The sequence below is a fragment of the Temnothorax curvispinosus genome, unplaced genomic scaffold (assembly GCF_003070985.1).
Source record: "Temnothorax curvispinosus isolate PA1 unplaced genomic scaffold, ASM307098v1 QBEX01016430.1, whole genome shotgun sequence".
Taxonomy (NCBI): domain Eukaryota; kingdom Metazoa; phylum Arthropoda; class Insecta; order Hymenoptera; family Formicidae; genus Temnothorax; species Temnothorax curvispinosus.
The window spans coordinates 345,022-358,832 of NW_020226210.1; the positions used below are offsets into that span (position 1 = coordinate 345,022).

Below are 13,811 nucleotides of genomic sequence, written 5' to 3' on the forward strand. Positions count from 1 at the left end.
AGAGAATGTGGTAAAATGTTTGTCAATTATAGAGGAATAACTGCCACATATTGAGAAGAATTTGTACAAAGTAAATTGCATATTTCGAGAATGCAATATCCTATAAAATATTGATACTTCGACCGAACCTTGCGGGAAATCCGCAACGCAACTCACGTATCAACCAATATGCAATTAGCGCGTAGAAAAACACGTTGAAAAATGAAAGTTAAAAGTTTTGTGCACTGTACGGATCCGACATTCGATGTGGTGCTTCCGATCTTTTCGAAACTCGATCCACAACGACCTCGGGAATATCAAACCGACCAATTATGCACCTTCGGTGCGCAGACACTTCATCAAATTTTCAGCGCGATGATCCATCGCGCGGACTTAACCGTTTGACGGCGCCATATTTGCACACGGCATTCCGCGCGTCATAAAGTCGAGCGGGCCACAGAGTGATTCATTCGGGAGGGGAGGGGCGAGAAGGCTCTCCCGCGGCCTCCATTTTCCGAACGGGGCGAATTCGTACTCCGGGCCACTCTAATTGCTACTTGATCATCGACGATTACAAGTCGCTCGATGGCTGCCGGTTGCGCCCGGCGTTTCACGAGTGAGAAACAATAAATTGCATTCACAGCGTGAGATCTGCTCCGCGGGCCACGTACCGAAGTTACTTTGATCACTATCTCTCTGAAATCGGAATGCTTTGTTCGCGGTTGCACGTGTCTGCTCCAGGATATTGCTACTTGATAGTTGCGTTCGACGGCCGGTCGTGCATTTTGCAGGGCGAGAACCAGCGATTCGGAAGTCAAAATACAGTACGGGGAAAAAGTTTTGGCTATAACACGTGAAACAAATAAAGATACATATCTCGCTCGATGTTGGGTCAACTCGCGATGAGAATTAGAAAACATCGAGCACCTGCGATATATTTCTGTAAAATTAATATTTTAATTATACACATACGCACACTTCGCAATTATATACAGGGTGTTTTGTCTCTATTTTCTTTCGGCAATTTCATATATATATCATCTTTACAGCGATGATGACGATTTGTGTTTTTAATGGGACGTTTTTAATTGAAGCACGGATACGGAACGTCCTGTGCATTCGTAATTACAAATAATAAAATTATCGCGCGTGTAATTATGCCATTTCGAGATTGCAAACGTTACGGCTAGGGCATATTACGTCAACCTTATACATTATTGCATACAATTGCTTATGAATTATGAAATTAATTAATTTCACATTCTGCGTTGCGTCGCGTCGCGCTGATACAAAGCCACAATTGGATGCTACAATCTCGCGCACCGATCGTCCTGGAAAATGTCATTTTTAAATCATGGTTAAAATTGTTATTGTTATCGCGATGCACCTTGTAAAATGTAAGCGCGCAATAAATGAAATTTATCAAGTAACATCCAAACGTAATTAATTTAAAAAGGTTGAAAAGGTAACATGTATAAAAGAGAAGTACTGTAACAATCTAACCAGGAATATAATCTATTTCCGCTAAATACTGCGTTGCGTATTTTTGTTGTAACGTATTTCGATATTCAATTGAATGTATCTATGGAAAAAGGGTATCGTTTTACTGGCGGATCTGCGAGCGGCGAAACGAAATTTCAATAACCCAGTTTCGATTTTCAAATAATCCTCCCCCGAATCTAAGCCGCGTTTCCTATCGCTCAAAAAAATCTATTTGCTCGATCACGAAACTTGATAGGTTTGGCAATAAAATGATTTCTTTTAAGTCAACCGTAATTTTGAACTTTGAAAAGATTTCAATTTTACGGTTTACAACGGCGGCGAAATGCCTCCCCTAACTCCCTTAACTATATTTTCCGATCGTTTTATTTAAGAATAATTTTTGAATTATTCATTCGAATGATTAAGGGGAGTAGTAGGGACATAACGTGAAAGGAAGAGTCGAGAGAAAAAAAAATATATAAAAATTGCTCGGATTTAGAAAATGATCGGAGAAAACGTTCCAAAGCTCCAATACGGCCATTTCGTTCTCGAGGAAACGAGACAATGGCCCAGCCGGGACAATGTGCCCTGTGCGGTTCCGTGCAAAACTTCGTCGCTGGGATATCTAGCCGGTGGCGCGAATCGTTTTCTCGCTGCTTCACCCACGGCCGGAGGGGTTGGCGGCAGGATGGCGTGCACGGGGGTGCACGCGGGGATGGTCGGCTAAGCGAGGCTCATTTTGTCGGCGGCAGATATGGCGCGGCCCGCCGCCACCCCCAACACCCCGGCCGCCTTCCACAGCCGCACATCCGGTGATGTGGGGTGCGCGGAGGTGACAGGGAGGGATAGATAGTTGAGCCGGGGGTGGAACGGCTGGCTGGCGACATTATTAGACGCCCCCCGGTGAGTCAGTGAACGGCGGTGAGGATGGGGACGAACGACGACGATGACGACGACGACGAGTGGTAGTGCCACGGGGTTGGACGGAGGATAATGAGGAAAAAAGACGGTGCACGAGATGCTGCAGCGAGATATCGCACGGCTGTCGTCGTTCCGCGCCGCGGAAAAGGCACCTACCTGCGCGAAGAAAGACGCAATTTTCGCGTGCGTCTATCTCCGCCGGAGTATTAGCTCAGCTTGTGGTGGAAAAAAGAGGAGTCGACGATGGCGAAGTACCGCGCCATCGTTGAGGGGGTTTAAACGTCGAAAAATGAATGGTCTTTAGAAAACACGATGTGACTAAAATTAGAAATAATAATTCAGATACATATGCGCGCGCGCTCACACATACACATATTTTTATTAAATTTTCCATGTTTTTTTATTTAAAAAAGAATTTGAATTCTGTGGTTTTGTTCTATGGTTAAATGCTTCCGTGATGTATTCACATCTAAAAATAATATGGATAGAAAGATATTTATAATATAATATACTTGTTGGAATTATTGTAAGAACTTTTCTATATGCGTGCGTATTAGAATTATTAATAAGTCGGCACATCGAACAGACTGTCGCACGAAGCGACTTTCAACAAATTTCGCAAAGTCTCCCTTTCTTGCCTAATAAGAAAATAAATCATCGGCTGGCATCAGCTAGATTTCGTCGATTAGCCGATAATGGTGCCTGCGGGAAGTGAGCAGCCTTCGAGCGCGCTGGCGGAGTTCTTATTTCCGAAATTAAACGACGGCGGTTCATCCCTGCAACCCCACAGCGAGAGCTTTTATTTGATTCGCTATGCGACAGCCAAGATAGCCGGCGCGGCGCCGAGCATGGTGCTCATCCGAGCTCCCTCATGCTCGCGGATGCGGTCTGAAAGCTTTTTCGCCGCATAGGAGGAGGAGGGAAGTGGTGGAAGAGGAATGAGGCGGCGGCGGGGGTGGGCAGGCGGGTGATGTTCCATCATGGGGAATGAAAATCAGGGGCCCCCTCGGGGCTCGGAATTAAAATGGCTGTCACACGCAGCCGGGGGTTGTGCTCTTCCTGCGGAAAACCTCGGCGAGAGGAGGAGGAGGAGAAGGAGGAAAAGAGGAAGAGGATGAAAGGCACCCATCCCCGTTGCCGCTTGCCATCCTTTAACCATCCTCTTCCTACTTCTCCGACATTTTTTTGTTACCTTATTCTCTCTTTCCCGCTAGCTGCCTGTCTTCCTCTTTTTTAATCCGTTTCTGCTCCTATCGGGATCTCCTCTCTCGCGTTTTCAAGACGACCTGTCGTCCGCCGTTTGATCGACACCGATATTCGATCGCTTGCGATAGCTATCGGTTATGCATAGAGGATTTGTATCCGGACAAATTAACAAGACACGAAGTCGTAAAAGTTAAGCATATAATTACGCTAAGAAAAAGAGTAACTCTTACAGTGAAATAGTATTGGTACTTAAACTGGTAATTTTTATAAACTATGCAATTAAGAACAATGCTCCTGTGACGAACATTATTTTCTTATACATATAAAGAATATTAACTATGAATATAAAAAATATAATGGTGACTATAATTAAAGAAGTCACATAATTTTGGGGAAAATAATCAAATTAACATATTTGTACTTTTTCACGGTAAATAATTAAATGAAATTTAAATAAAGCGAAATCTCTTGAGTTATAAATATCTGTAAAATTCTTTTACTATCTCTATACTTTAGGACACCCGGTATAATCTCATCGTGTTTCCGTTGTAACCAGTTTCTGCGTCGTCGAGCCAATCTTGCCAAGGGTGCGTAGCTCCTATAGCGTTCCCCCTGTTACGCCCCACCCTTCCGTTGGCCCCCAAGGGGATCGAAATTAAAATGACAATGAGGGCAGATCCGAAGGGTGGCTAAAAATGCGTACCCTTGCCATCGTCCAATCAGCAACGAATCCCACGACGCCATCGCGAACCTTTCCCCTTCTGCCTCTTTTTTTTCTTCCTACGGCCCTTCGCGTCCGGAGAAATGCCACGAAATGAAAATGCTTAAAGCGCGATGATCCTTCAGCGAAATCTCCAACCCCTTCCGCCTCCATTGCTCGCAATCCCTTGGAAAAGTTTTCAAGTAATCGGTCGAAACCGAAGAGTGATTTCTGCTCGGTTCAACAGTGGCGATTGTTATCGTTGAAAATAATAAAAATAATATTCTTCCGATGTGCGAAATGAAACGCTTCCATAAAACCGATTAACGTTTATTATTTAATCTTCGCTCGCGGTCTATGTATTTGCACGGAATGGATTCCAATAACTAACTATTACTTGTTTTCGTAATATGTTAAACTAAGTTTACTTATTCGTCACTCAAGGAATATTTGTTATTTTTAGTGGAATGCTTAACGCTTGATTTAGAAGAAGAGTTGATTTTATACGCAATATTTTTTAAGTTTTATTTTTTTTTTTTTAATTACAGATATACAATGACGAAATGTATGTGAAATTTTAAAATCGCTAAAAATGTGCGAGAAAAGATGCGGCGAAAAAACGTAAAATCGTGCTCGAAAATGTGCGCAAATATTTTTTTCAATCGTACAATGAAAGCACGAAGAAGGCGCAGCGACGCGCGTTTGGCACATAACCATTGGTTTCTCACCTAGCGTGTTTGGATATTTCCATGAATATAAAAACGCAATTCGTGTTTGCATGAAATACTGATTTTGGAACTGCATTTTTTCCCCAGTTTTCTGCATTCTCGAATATTTCGACGGTATATGGTATTTTGTGACTATAAAATTTCTCGGTTGCACGTTTGTCGCTCGACCGTTTTATTCGGATTTGTTTAAGGAAATTGTTTCGAGATCAGGATGTATCCACCACATTTATATAGATAATAATATTAATACTTCTTGAATTATATACTTATTTATATAGCAAGCCAAGAATTATATGTTTTAGCTTGTGTTATTAAATTAGTCGATGCTTGTATAAATGATTAAACAGACAATTTCTAATTTATTTAATTATTAGATGTTTATTAAATTAGATTAATTCCTGGTCTATTTAATTACATGTTTACTAAATTAGACCTATTATGACATATTATAGACATACAGTAGATAATTTAGTAGATAATTTATGCTTAATTAGATTAAAAATCTACTGCGATATACGATGATTGTGTCATACTGCCACCAGTTTCTTTTTCGTTTCTTTCTCTCTCTCTCTCTCTCTTTCTCTCTCTCTCTCTCTCTCTCCGCCATTACACCGGTCGCAGAACCGCGGCACGACGAAAGATGCAGGCGTAAGAAAAAAAGAAGCGAGTGACGGAAGAGAGGAGGTGGGGAGGGCGATTGCAGGACCAAGAACGAAAACGATATCCCGTCGGCACGTGCACGCGGTTAAAAAGGTTCACGAGGTTTCGCCGCGTCGGCCGCGGGCCTCGGCACGGTAAAAGCGGAACCGGCTGTCGTGATACGGATCTGACCAATCATAAAGGCCGCACATATACACGCGCATAATGGCCACTCATTCAACCATTCCAGTCGCGCAGCGGAACAAAGGCGGAAATTAGTCAGGTTCGTTATGCTTATTAATTGACTGACATTTCCGTCATATTATTGTACGGCGAATCGGAAACTGCTCTCTCGTATGGGGCCCTCGAGAAACGGGGCCCCCGCTTCTGTGCGCGCGCGGTGCTATTGCTACAGGACGTAGGTTTCGTTGAATGGACAAAGTCAACGATCTGAAGAAACGTGCCGACGCTTCTGTGGATAGCTTCCGCGGTTAGATTCAGAACTGAGATTATATTATAAGCTTACTGTGCAATTATAAGAATGGACTAGGTAACTATAGACCAATATGTGATATATATATTGAAAAAACTCATTTCATGGTAACCTGTCTTTCTCTAAAATCATCATTTGTTGGATTTTGATTTAAGGTAGTTCTCTTGTCCTTATACTAGAGAAAATCGATTTTCTATAAATTTTTTTGAAACTGTGAATATACCTCTTCCGGTATAAAAAATCAAGATACTGAGCCTTAAAGTTTCAATTTTTACCAAAAAAATTTTTTAATTAAATTTTTTTTAATTTTGGCATTTTTTTCTCATAGAACTCGACGAGAGGAGAAACTTTGGTCCTCTTGATTAACCTTGTATCTCTTACCGTTTGGCCTGGAAGACCTTTTCATTAGTAAAAGTTGAAACTTTGAGGCTCAGTATCTTGATTTTTTTATATCGGAAGAGGTACTGAAATTTATACCACGCATAAAGCACACCTAAATTAACGTATAGTCACAGTTTCAAGAAAATCTATAGAAAATCGATTTTCTCTAGTATAAGGACAAGAAAACTACCTTAAAGGCAACACGATTCCAATATGAAAGTGATGAAGATAAAGAAAAATTACCTTATCGTTCAGAGGGAGAGAGTAACTCATCGCTGAAATTTCAATGGAAAAAAGTTTGAATGGGCCAAATTTAATATTTCTGTATTCTGAAATATTTAATCAGAAATAAAATAACGAGATAGCGTTTGAAATTGAAGGCAAAAGAGTTTGATAGGAGAACTTTCAGGGAGAAAGCTTTGATGATGTTTCGAGAAAATTTTGAGGATAAGTTTAGCATAGGCGATTTATTATGCGATAATTACATACGTAGGTAGATATTAATTACTGATTAATGTAGCGCGTCTATTAGCGATAACATGGCCGGAGGAAAATGATACGAGCGGAATCAGATAAAAGAAAATGGAGCGCAGACGAAATGCAAGATGCGACTCGAGTGAATCGCAGAAAAATTACACATAAATGAGAAGTTTTTCATATAACGTATGTTAACGTATAAAAGGCACAAAAAGATATGAACATTATGGCATCTGTGCTCTGTGCGCTCAAAGAGAACGCATTCGTGTACGAAAATCCCTTTTTCGTACGCGTGGTGAACCGTTATCATGTTACGTCTAAATATCCTTTATTCATATTGTTAGCCAACGTGCAAAAAATATCTGAAATGTACAACAATTTTTTTTCTTATTATTTTCAATAAGATATTATTTGGATGAAGGAAAGACGATTGCAAATTATTGTTTTCCTCGTTGCGTGTACGACATAACTTTCGTGCACAGCGCGCTGTCGTTTTCAAAAACTACCATCTTTCGACACACGATATCTCGTTATCTGTGAATATGGAGGAGAATCGAAAAATGCTGGTATGATACATGCGAGGGGATAAAGCAATTACGTGGATTCACTAATAACGATGCCCGTAGCACATGCTGCTATCTCTTTCTCTCTCTCTCTCTCTCTCCGACAGTCCATCCTCGTTAAATATAAACTCGAAACAATGATTTTCTGTTATGTTCTAACAACTATAACTATAAAACTGCCTCTTTCATATTATAAGCGTATTAAAAAATTTTTCTATCACCTTTCTCTCCCGCCCGAAGGGTTTAAAATCACACCCGCGATTACATCTTGCAATTATATATCTGATGAAAAAAATGGAAAGTTTTTATTTTTATATGAGCAATAATTCGTACGTTTCAAACGTCAGAAAGCCCTCTGCAAACGCGCGATGTTCTATCGCGTATTCATTTTATGCACCCCTCGCGAGAAGCTGGTAGAAAATGGCGACCGGCCGATTCTAAAAAGGGTAAAGGGCTCGTGTAATGGAGCTTGGGGATTTCTTAATGATGCTGTCGTTGCTGACGCGAGCTCTGCTATGTTTATCCTCCGCTAAGGGACGACACACGTGAAAAAAGGAGGGAGGGGGCGTATCGGTACCGACGTGCAGCTGTGCCCGATATCATGTACCTATATCCCTCGCGGAGGGTGGCAAGCTACATCGGCGAGGGAATAATGCCACGGGGGTGCCGGAACGGTTTCATTACACGGCTTCCCGAGGGATAATATCCCGGGATATCTCTCCGCGGTCGACCCCACGGGGGTGAAATTCCGTGCCATCAACCCACCTCGCATGAGAGATGAACCCTCTGTGCGGCGACCCCTTGGTGGAGGAGCATCAGCCTGAGCAACCCCTTTGGAGGGCACAGCGCGTTTCGGAGCGAGCGAGGGAGGAAATTGCAGCAACCGACCACACTGGGGCAAGGGATCGCCGTGCGGCGACAGTAAAATGGCCGATGGCCTAGCGCGTGGCGATTGGAAATACGAAGGCGCTATTTTAATAACGGTATACAGCGCGAGAGCGGGTTACACCGTTTTTGGCATGTCTATTCTCTCTCGAGAGCTATAGAAAGAACGATACGCGGCGAACTCAGTAACACAAAACGGACGCTGTTATCCATTTCCAGCTTCATTCTCTTTTGTTCCTAGATATGAGTTTTTTAAAGTTGAAGGAATATATGATCTCAATAGGTTTATTTTTAGACGGATTATGGGATTATCTTTGTTTAATAAAAATGACGGAAGAAGTCTCACGAAAATGATCGCATATTGACGTCTTATGGAACGTATTTTTCTTCTTTTTTTTTTTCAAGTCGGCACCCTTTGAAGCTGCCACACGTATATCGCCTACCTCGATGCCATTATATCGCGCTCGCGCTCGCGCGCGCGTTGCGATTAGTATTTAATGCGCACAATGTATAGGAAAGGGTCCTTTTTCCCGTATCAGATGCGGGGCGGGCCTTAGACCAGTTATTAGCCCGCTGACAGGCCCGTATAATCCGACTGCTTCTCGTAATGTACAGAACGAAAAATATAATGCCTATTAGCGAGGATCTTTTCAACGCGGCTCGTGTTGCCCCCGGGATTTTTTCTTTGCCTTTATTTCTTTTTCCCTCGCATCGGCAGCGCGTTGGTTCGCGCATAGTAATTTTCATGTCTCCCTTTCCGCGCGTTTTACGTCTAAATCTCGTGTCGGCAGTCTGACTGTGATGGTAAAATATAGGTCAGAGAACAATTTTTTTTCTTCGTATAATGTCAACATCGAAAAATTTAAATAAATTATTTTGTCAGAGAAGGACAAAAAAGATATTGTAATTGATAATTTATTATATATAGTTATACAAAGTATAACTTGTTTGTATATTTTTTGAATTTTTATTTCGGCAGTTTTTGATCGTACCAAATAATTTTTTTATCGTAAAATTTTGTTTACCTAAGAAGCACATTTTTTTACCAAGAATTTCTACCATTTCTTGATAATATTTAATATTTTTCTGTTTCAGAGAAAATATTCCAAGGAGGCGATGGGATGGATACAGGTGAGTAACACAGAAATATATTTTTCTTCTATTATTCCTCGTCAATACAATCCACCGATCGACCAAAAATGTCGCTCGCTCGAAATTCACCTGTGTTCACCTGTTACGTTTAAAACACGGTCGGATAGGATAACGCGTTTGTTAATGAAAATGCTGCCGAGTTGTTCGAAAGAGAGAGAGATTTCCGTCAGTTTTACGTGGTTTAGTGAATACATTGTATCCTCGGACACGAAACGAAACGTTGCGCGAGCCGTTCCAGGTGTCTGCTCCTATTGTAGTTGGCGATACTCGAAAAGCACAAAGCGAATATGATGTAACATAATTCGAGCAGTTCAAGCGCGAAGACCCGCCGCAGTTATTATATTTAATACAGCATCCTGATCTGCTAGCATCTGCCCGCGGCGCGCTTCTTTATCGCGAACGAGAGGGATATACTCTCTCAAGAACTTAAACATGCAACGACGTGACGAATGTATTCGTGTAATCAATACATTTTTGCTGTTGAAAGATTCTGTGCTTTTGAAGAAATACTATTACTAACATTAATATTTTTATTTTGCGCAATTCTAATTTTTTTCTTATTTTAATCAATAAAAATTAACTATGCTCCGCGGGGAATACATTTTTTTCTTAACCATGGATTTAATTAACACCTCAAGAATTTGAGCAAAGTTTCTCTGTCCATTTAACGATGGCATGAATAAATAAAGTGTAATAACATAAGAATGAAGGAAAGAGACACCTGATTATTTAACTTTAATTAGTAATGGACAGTTGACGACAGCATAATAGGTTGTAAAAATGAATTTACAATTGCAATGCAGACTATAGTTTTCGGTTCGTTAGCAATCGCGGGACCGCATGCGGATTTGCGCCGGTGAAAATTACTGCGCATTCTGGAATAATCAAAATCATATATTATTTGTAAATTACGGTTAATGATTATCATTATCTTTGATTTGAATGTAACTAATGTTACATTTGCAACACTAATACGCGCCGTCCATTATTCATGAGCTCTCGAAATAATATCAGCGTACCCGCACATCTCAACGTGATCGAGTGCATCGGACTGATATATATAATTCAATAACGGAATCATTTACTCTTTCATTAGCGCGATTTTGCGCTAATCTTGTCGCGCTCGAATTTTTTTCGTTACGCGACGTGTTTTTTGAGGGAGCGAAAAATGTGTACTAAGAAACGCGTATATTATTATCTCTCAGTCGCGAAGAAAGTTGGAGAGAAAATTTAATCCGATTTTACGCGGAAGGCATAAGGTATTTTCCCAGCGTTGACATTCGCAGTCGCGACGAATATCTTGATGGTGCGGAGCTTGATAGCTGGTGTCGAAGCGCGAACATATATCCATCCCTCGATTCCCATCCATTACGTAACTCCGAAAAATCATCGACGCGACCTATCGGCGGTAACATTACCGACCAGCCATCGCCGCCGCCACCTCCGTCATCTTCGTCCTCGTTGTTGTCGTTGTCGTTTGCGACCTCATATTCCGTCCCACGGGGGGACGTGTCGGGGGTTGCGCGGCAGCGCGGCAGTGCGGTAGGGTGGGTAATGTCGGGAAATGCAGCTAACGAAGTTTACGAAGACACTTAACGGAATTACGCCCTTGCTCGCAATGGTCCCCGACATCGTCCCTTTCCCCTCGTCCCCCTCGTGCACCCCCGCGCGCGCGCACCGTCCGAGCCATCCGCCGCAAGCGTCCCTTTACACTTTTCCGGCGGCAGGAAGGTCGCGTTAATTACCGACGGAGGCAAGAAGCCGGGGAAACGGTGGCAAGATATTTCGTCCTCGACGCTGAGCGTCGATGGTTAGGAAAGTCGGCTATGGGGGCGGGCGATGAAGGACGGCGAGAGGGGGAGGGGAGAGGGGGTAGCCGGAAGTGGGAGCGGGTCGGGAAGGGGTCGGTTTGCGCTGAAGAAGGGTGTTATTGACATGGTGGGTGTCGCGTCGTCGGCCATCTTGGGCCGCCGCGCGGTCTCCCCGCCGCCGTCACCTCCACCTCCTCGTCCTCCTCCTCGTTTTCCTCTTCCTCCCAACCGCCGCCCGCCGCCCGCCGTCCACCCTCTCTTCGTCGCATTCGCTCTGCTCCCCATCGCATCCGAAGGACATCCTTGTGTTCCCTTGTACCGAGTGACATTCGGGCTGCGTGCCCAGCCTAACCTGCCCGGCGGACGCCCTGGGCCACCCTTTTCGACCAACCCCGGCAACGAGCTGCGAGGGTCCCGGGGGCTGCTTGTCGCCATGGCGACCGAACCCTCGCCCAACCCCCTCAACCAAACGCCGATTCCCTATCCCTCGGCACTTCGCTACCCTCTTCCGTCACCCTTCCTCCTCGTCGCGCGCGTCGTTCACGCTGCCGTCCTCGTCGCCAAAGAGAGAGTCTTTCGATATCCTGCGCATCACTTTGACGGCGTTCTCCTTTTTCTCATCGTGCTCCTTTTGTCTGCTTTTTCTCGCTCGTCCTCCATTTCTTCATCCTCTTTGTTGGATAGCTAAATGCCAATCTTCGATTTTTGGAATTTGTGTTGTTCTTTCTTCCATCATAGTTCATTCTTGTCCATATCTTTTTCTTCTTGAGTAATTTTGAATTTTTATTTTTTTAGTGTCTTTGTAGTGTTCATCATGTTTGAACCAAATAATATTTTTCAATGATGAATCCTTCGTTCCTGCTGTTTTTTTTCTTCTTATCACTTGCAACTTTTGTTACTTTTAATATTTCTCAATCTTATATTTCACAATATCACATCTCTTACGATCACTCTAATTTTTTGTTTCTGATTAATAAATTGTTTTAATATGTTCATATTTAAATGAAGAAAATTATAATTGTTTATTTTTGGTTTTGCTTCTTGTAAAATTGTATTTTTAATAAGATACGAAATATAATTTTATTTATACGCATATTTCTCGAAGTGTTTTCTTCAATGCAGCATCAATACCGATAAAAATTCGGCGTCCAATATTGATAGTCCGAATATAATTAATGGTTAACAACACTTCCCTATATTGATTAAAAAGGAACATCGGCGTTTTTGCTCAAAATGCGAGTTGCGGTTTCGGTGTTACGCGAATTTAATGGCCTGCGCTGCAAAAAAATGTCCGGCGGTGTTTGGAATTGGTTAGCTGGTGGTGGCGTTAATTCCGCTAATTATATCGAAGAGCCAATCTCGGGGGGGAAACTCCGCACAATCTTCCTTTTGTCTTCCTAACGGGGGGCGACCCTTTTATCAGACATTCTCGAAGGCACAGTCGCCCGCCCTTCAACCCCCGCGGAATTGGCGGATATTAGGAAGGACTTCGTCGCGGCTTTTGTCTCGTTTGGCCACAAAGTTTCGCGAAGCACCACAATCCCGACCAATTAGCAACGATTTCCTAAAATCAAGTCATAACCGCGAGCTAATTGGCACTTGACATTCAACTCACTCCCTCGTCTGTCGCGAGAAACTCTTAAACCACAATCATCGATGATAAATGCTCCAATTAATTGTATGGCTCCAATTAAAAGAGCCCTCAACCCTTGGGAAGATTTTATACTCTGGTGTATTGTGTATTGCATTCCGATTTTTTTTTTAATTATCTTAGGAATGGAACAAGCACAATCAGTTATATCTAGGGCTGCATTTATTACGAATATATATTCGCGAATTTTTATTTATATCGAATATTTATCTTTTTTTTCTTTTATTTAAAAGGCAGCAATCAGTTGATACACCATTAGTCGATCTTTTTAACCAACTTCATGGCCGACCAGTTGTTTAAGACATAACTACATTTACGTTATTATATATACGTCATTTGTTTTAAAATTATCACTAGATTTCTAATTGTTACACCGAGCAGAGTCTAAACCTTAAGACCGAAACGTTTGTAATTTATATATATGTTTATAAGTTACTGTTTTGTAATTTATATTTTTCACTTTAATCAGAATTTTTTGCTTTTATTTGCCTCGTGTTTCAAAGTTGATTGTATATCTAGAGAGCATTTTCTTGACTTTGATTTATATTGAAATGTAAATATGTTGTATTACGTCGAAACTTTTATTTATATTGAAATATCCCTCTTAGAGAAATCAATAAGAAGATCACTAATAGCACAAAGAGTGTATTCAGAACCATTGTCTATGGGATAGAATTTTCAGCGTCCTATGCATTCGCGTAAAAACAAATACTCGATATATTGGGAGACAAGTATCGACGTTT

General features: G+C 42.0%; 1 protein-coding gene across 4 annotated transcripts in view; it reads left to right on the forward strand.

The window, feature by feature from the left end:
* Positions 1-13,811, forward strand: part of LOC112466624 (Fanconi anemia group J protein homolog) — a 44,046-nt gene that overhangs the window by 24,684 nt on the left and 5,551 nt on the right. For all 4 annotated transcript variants that reach the window (XM_025034817.1, XM_025034818.1, XM_025034820.1 and 1 more), the window contains exon 4: positions 9,550-9,585. In XM_025034817.1, coding sequence (XP_024890585.1) covers positions 9,550-9,585 — 36 coding nt within the window. The remainder of the gene's footprint in view (positions 1-9,549; positions 9,586-13,811) is intronic.